The 6,434-nt window shown below is 50.9% G+C and overlaps 1 protein-coding gene across 1 annotated transcript in view; it reads right to left on the bottom strand.

Annotated features, from left to right (window-relative positions):
• Positions 1 to 3,785: 3,785 nt before the first annotated feature.
• Positions 3,786 to 6,434, bottom strand: part of Prrx2 (paired related homeobox 2) — a 37,495-nt gene continuing 34,846 nt past the window's right edge. Inside the window, exons 3-4 of the mRNA XM_051185123.1 lie at positions 5,441 to 5,619; positions 3,786 to 4,241 (exon numbers count right to left, since the gene is read on the bottom strand). Of these exons, the coding sequence (XP_051041080.1) occupies positions 4,106 to 4,241; positions 5,441 to 5,619 (315 nt within the window). The 3' untranslated portion in view covers positions 3,786 to 4,105. The remainder of the gene's footprint in view (positions 4,242 to 5,440; positions 5,620 to 6,434) is intronic.

Raw genomic sequence — 6,434 nt, 5'->3', positions numbered from 1 at the left:
GAGTTCCAGGACTGCCAGAAACACACAGGGAAACTACACAGAGAAACAAAACAAAAAAGCAAACAACAAAACTGTGTGTATGTGTGCGCGTGTGCACACGTGTGCACATTTGAAAGCATCAGATCCCCTGGAGCTAGAGTTGGATGCTGGAACTGAACCGGTCCTCAGCACTGCTGCACCGTCCCTCCAGTCCCACAGAGTATTTGACTTCTTCAGTGTCCACCCCTCACTCTGCTCCTCCGCAGTAAAAATCTGCTGGACATGTGGCTCAGGTGGAGAGTACTTGCCTAGCTGGTAGGAACTGAGTCCTAGGCTCCACTACACACACCGTGAGGGACGAGGCAAGAAGGGCCTTGCTCAAGGCCAAGCCACAAACTGTGGTCGTTTGCTGGTGTTTTTTTTTTTTTTTTTTTTTTTTTTCTCTCCAAGAATCAACCTCTCTCCCTCTCCCCTCCCCTTTGTCAGCTGTAAGAAATAAAAGCAGACACAATGCCCCCTCTTCCTTGGATCAAATAGGCAAAGCCAGGGAAGAATGGCGTCCGAGTGTCCTGGGCTGGGGCCTCAGGTGCCTTGGCTTTATAGGAAGATGGCAGCCTGGTATGGGTCCCCAGGAAGCTGCCCCCACAGGTCTGCAGCCAGGCACAGCAGGGACGGGGTGTTTAATAGTTCCTGAATTGCAGAGAGGGTGGGTTGCCCCTCCCCTGGCCTCCTGGAGTAGCATGTGCAAACTATTAAGTTAGTTTATTTTTTCTAGAGTACCAGAGTGGAAGTGACATTGACATCCTCATTGTCATCTGTGGGAACACAGCCTCCAGCATTTTCCAAAGCTGGCATTTCTGGGGCCCACCTTCCAGACCCCCACTCAGTGGGACCCCATGTCGACAGCAGCCAGCCAGCTTTCCGTTCTTTGTTGGCAGGCCTGGGGGGGAGGGGAGGGTGGAATGGAGAGATGGCTCAACATTAAGGGTAACTGCTGCTCTGAGCAGAGGACCCAGGTTCAGTTCAGTCCCAGTGCCCACATCGGGTAACTCATAACTGCCTGTAACTCCAGTTCCAGGGAATCTGGTGCCCTCTTCTGGCCTCTACAGGCACCTGCAGCTCCATGGTGCACATACAGACAAGCAGGCACATATACATGCATATAAATAAAAATAGATTTAAAAATTTAAATAAAAAGACGGGATGGGTTGCCATGGAACTCTGGGTCCTGTCCCCATATCTACTCCCAATTAAGTGAGAAAAAATAGTATTGTTTCAGGCAACTCTGCATCCCATGGGTTGGACTGTTGCTGATACAAGTCCTCAGTTAAAGGGAGAAACACTGCAATGAAGACTCTGCTTAGGCACAGCCAATTTCTGGGAACTTCCAAAAGGCAGGTCCCATATCCAGGTCTCTTGGGTGCTCTGTGTCCCTCAGCCACCTTCCAGCCATCAAGTCCTACTTCTAAGGCATCGTCCATATTTGCCCATACTGTCTCCATATGGCCCAAGCTGCTGCCCCTCAGTTTCTGACAGGGCACCTCCGCTCTACTCTAAAGCCACAGGCATCTCTCCATACTAAGGCCAGAGGGCACCTTTCCCAGCACCCTTCCCCCTGCAGCAGCCCCTCCGGGCAATTTTCTCTCTTCCAAGAAGCTCACTTATGGAAATGGTCCCCCTGGCAGGAAGAGAAGCCTCTGACCTGACCCAAAGCCTCTGCTGTGTTCTCTGCCTGAGACACTCCTTTACAACCTTAAGCCAAGGGTGTATTTACTCCTGTAGTTATTTCCTATGAAGAGTATCCCCTGTGGCTGAGGAGTAACACTAGCTCTCTGCCCTAAACCCTTGCTCTAGACCCCAAAAACTGGAGCCCATGCTGAATGTGTCATAGACTCCGTGAATGAGTGACAGGTAGGGTCCCAGGGAGTACACACCCAGAGCAGAGACAAAACCAAAACATGGCTCTGGGGTTTGGATCATAGCTCAACATGCAGACCCCAGAACCACATAAACCTGACATGGTGGCACATGCCTGTAATCTCCCTACCTGGGAGACCAAGCCTGAAGAGTCAGGAGTTCAAGGCCAGCTTGGAAATCCATAACACCCTGTGTCAAAACATAAAACAAGAGAGTGTAGCTGCCCATGCTCCAGCCCAGAGCATGGGCCTCCTCTGGCTTTGGGTGGGTTCTTACTATCAGATGGGCTGCTAGACAGCAGTAAAATGCCCCGTTTCTCTGCCTTCAGTCCCAAACAAGCCCATATGACCAAGGTCCCTGTTGCCAAGGAAGTAAGTCCCACCACATTCAGACACCACCCTTCCCAGGAATGCTACATATCCAAAGACCATGCAGAACCCACCAGGGCTCTATGCTGGATTCCGGTGAGGGGTAGAGGAATAGAGCCGAAGGATGTAATGGAGAGAGTGGAGACTGAACCCTCACTTCACCTGGAGCTGCAGCTCCAACCAACATCTGCCTTTTCCCCTGCAGATGGCATCTCATGCAACCCAGGTTGGCCTCAAACCCACTGTAGCCAAGGATGACCTTGAACTTTTTTTTAAATACATCTTTTATAAAAGATCTATCTATCTATCTATCTATCTATCTATCTATCTATCTATCTATCTATCTTTCTATTATGTCTACAGTGTTCTGCCTGCATGTATGCCTGCAGGCCTGAAGAGGGCACCAGATCTCATTGCAGATGGTTGTGAGTCATGATGTGTTTACTGGGAATTGAACTCAGGACCTCTGGAAGAACAGTCAGTGCTCTTAACCACTGGGCCATCTCTCCAGCCCCTGTGTTTTTTTTAAGGTTAAAGAAAAAAATGTGGAAGGATGTGTGTCTGTGTATGTGCCAAATGAGTGCCCTCAGAAGTCAGGAGAGGGCTCTGGATCTCTTGGAGCTGGAGTTACAAAAGGTAGTGTTCTGGGATCTGTACTCAGGTCCTCTGGAAGGGCAGCAAGTGCTCTAACCACTGAGTGATCTCTCCAACCATGTGATGATTAGTTTTAATTGTCAACTCAACACCACATGTAGTCACCTAGGAACAGTCTCAATGAGGGGTTGTCTGGATCAAGTTAGCTAGGGGCATGTCTGTGGCAGGCTGTCTTGATTACGGTAAAGGATGTGGGAAGACCTGCCCATGTGGCAGGCTTGGGGCTCCTTGACTGTAGAAGCATCAAGAGGGAGCTGAACATGAACACATCTATGCATTCATTCTCTCTGCTCTTAGCTATGGGTGTGACCAGCTGCTTCAAAGTCCTGACACCTTGACTTCTTCACAATGGTGGATGTCACCTGGAATTAAAAGTTAATGTAAATCCTTTCTCCCCTAAGTTGGTTTTTGCCAGCGTCTTTTGTCCCAGCAACTGGAAAGGAAACTAGGATACCCTCCATGGCCAAATGACCAGAGGATGCCATACTTCTGCATGCTCGGTAGTAAGAATGTAATTCCCACACTCTAAGCGTAGTCACTCATCCCCAATCCCTCATGAAGTGAAAGGTGTGTCCTGAACAGTCAGGCTCATCCAGAACCTCTAGGGGTGCCCATGGGGCTCAGAATTGGAGATGCAGCCTGGGGCAGGTTCTGCCTTCAGCCCCCTCTCCACATGGGGGCCCTGTGGTGGGGACAGCACCATACCTGAAGACATGTACAGGCAGTGAGGCCCCACGGAGGCTGCTGTATGAGCCAGTTCAGGCCAGTGCCACCTTCAAACTGCTGCCCACCAGGAGGGCTGTGATCCAGCCGGCCATGTGCTGACACCCTCTGGGGGCACCCGCCATGCCCTTCTGAAGTCTCATGGAGCTTAAGAAACATGGTTTTATTCCTTAAAGACAAAAGCTTTTTGGTTTTAATACACAAGTAAGTGAGTTCCTTGGCAGACTCCTGTTCTGCCTTCTGGCCAGGCCACTCCAGGGACCTCAGGCCACAGTCTCAGCCATCACAGGCAGAGTGATGTTCACCTGCACTTCCAGTACCCAGCAGGCCTCTGGGACTCAGGAAGTTCGGATGAAGAGAAGGCACAGGAGAGGCTGCCCAGTGTCTCTGGGGACAGGGACAGACAAAGCCACTTCTGTTGGTGCTGTCTGTCATTGGGCCAGCGCTGAACCCAGCGCACACTGTCAGTTCACTGTGGGCACCTGGCTGTGATGTAGGCTGAACTCTTTGGCTTTGAGGCGCAGGCTGGCGATGCTGTTGGCCATGTTGACCCCGGGGGTTGTAGGACTTGAGCCTCCAGGGCTGTAGGGAGGCACAGAGCTGGGGAGACAGGAAATACAGGAACCTATTGGTGTATCTGGCGAGTCCCACTTCCCTTTTCTGATGAGCTCAGGGTGGCCCTGGCCAGGGTGGCAGGTTGGGGGAGGGGACAAACATCCAGAGGTAGTCCTGGGTCAAAGGAGCCTCCCTGGCCGGATATAGTGGCTCACACCACTGTAATCCCAGCATCTGGGATGCTGAGGCAGGAGGATGGCTGAGGCTACAGTGTGACACCTTTGCCTTTTATTTGTTGGCATTCTGCTCCTGACCCTCCTGACAGGGGGACGTGTGTCCTGTCCCGTAGCACTGCCTTGTGCCCAATACTTCTGGGAGAAGATGGATCAGGGAAGGAGACTGGAGACCCACACAAACTAACCCATCCAACATTCCCTCCCGAGGCTCATAGTTACGGCAGCCTTCTCCACATGTGAGGGGATGGACCTCCTGGAGCTGTGGGTATGGTGGGCCAACTCCCTAGCACTTTCTCCTTTCTGCCATCTTGGAGGGAGCCATTAAAGACTTAATTCATTTTTTATTTATGTGTATGAGTGTTTGTCTACATGCATGTCAGTAGACATATCTACATGCATGTCAGTTTATAAGAAGGTCTCAGATCCCCTGGACCTAGAGAGTTACAGGTGGTTGCGACCTGCCACGTGGGTGCTGAAACTGAACCCAGGGTCTCTGTGAGAGCATCCAGTGCTCTTAACCTCTGAGCCATCTCTCCAGCTCAAGGAAGGAGTTTATTTTAAACAACAAAGCCACTCCTCTATACAGCTCTGGACCCTGCCAGGATCACAGTACACGGGAACTGTACTGTGATCCTGACACAGTACAAGCCAGATCCAGTCTCAGCACTCACAGACCGTTACCTGCCTGAAGGGTGGACATGGCGCTGGATCTGGCTTGAGACTTCCTGTAGCCTTCTATTACCTCAACCCACAATTTGCTCTTCTCCAGGCAGGCCTGGCTTCTTCCCTTCCCACATCAACACTTGTGTAGACACACACACACACACACACACACACACACACACACACACACACACGCTCATAGTCCTGGGCATACTTGAACACCCACATGCACTGTCATGTAACACACTCATCATACACTATCCAAGCTCTCCCCAGAGAGGTGGCCTTAAAGATCTCATGGGATTCCAGCTGCCCCTGTTGGCAAAAGGAGCTCCCCAATCTCACCTGTAAGGGGATGATGCTGGCCAAGACAAATAATCTGGGCTCAGCGCTGTAGGTCGGGGAGCCACAGGCTGCTCAATGGCAGCCTCCTGGCCATAGGACTTGAGCAGCGAGGCAGAGCGGGTAGCTAGCATGGCACGTTCATTCCGGCGAAACTTGGCACGGCGGTTCTGGAACCAGACCTGAGAGAGAGGGTGTGGCAAGCAGGGTCTGGCAGCTTTGGAGGAGACCTACATCCTTGTGGATCTGGGCACAAGACTATGCTGCCCAGCCCTGAGCTGGTAGCTTCATTCTCTGACCTTTGACAAATGTGCTGGGTGTAGGACATGTGAAAAAAAAAAAAATCAATGGACAGGTGAGTCCATTGAGTCCTGGGATAACAAGGGCAGGTGGGCACCCAGGGCAGAGCTGCAAAAGAATGGCTGAAAAGTTAATAGTTTCTTTTCTTTCTTTTTCCGAGACAAAGTTTCTCTGTATAGCCTTGGTTGTCCTGGAATTGGCACTATAGACCAGGCTGGCTTTGAACTCAGGGATTTGACTGCCTCTGACTCCCAGTGCTGGAATTAAAGGTGTGTGCTACCACCCCACCCAGCAAAAAGTTAATTTTCTTGCCAAAAACTTCATGCTTGGCACTGCTCTAGGCTCTCACCTCTGTATGGATGTGGTGTGTGCATGTGCATGTATTTACACACATGTACTCACACATGGGTGTGTGGAGGTCAGTGGTCAGTGACCACAATTGGATCTCTATTTTGCTCCTTGATTTTCCTTTTCGATTTGTTTATTGAGAGTCTCTCGCTGAGCCTGGAGCTTGCCTGGTCTAGACTGGCTGCCAGCGATCCCCTACATTTTTACACAAATGTCAGATCCCTGGATCACAACACAGCCTGCACTGCGGGGGCACCTATTCATTTGCAGGGAGAAACTGACATTAGACACCTTGCTCCTTCCATGCCACTAGCTGTGGCAAGGTTTCCATCTGGATTTTGTTCTCCTG

The sequence above is a fragment of the Phodopus roborovskii genome, unplaced genomic scaffold (assembly GCF_943737965.1).
Source record: "Phodopus roborovskii unplaced genomic scaffold, PHOROB, whole genome shotgun sequence".
In the NCBI taxonomy this organism is placed as follows: Eukaryota; Metazoa; Chordata; class Mammalia; order Rodentia; family Cricetidae; genus Phodopus; species Phodopus roborovskii.
This window is presented reverse-complemented; position numbering and strand designations above follow the sequence as displayed.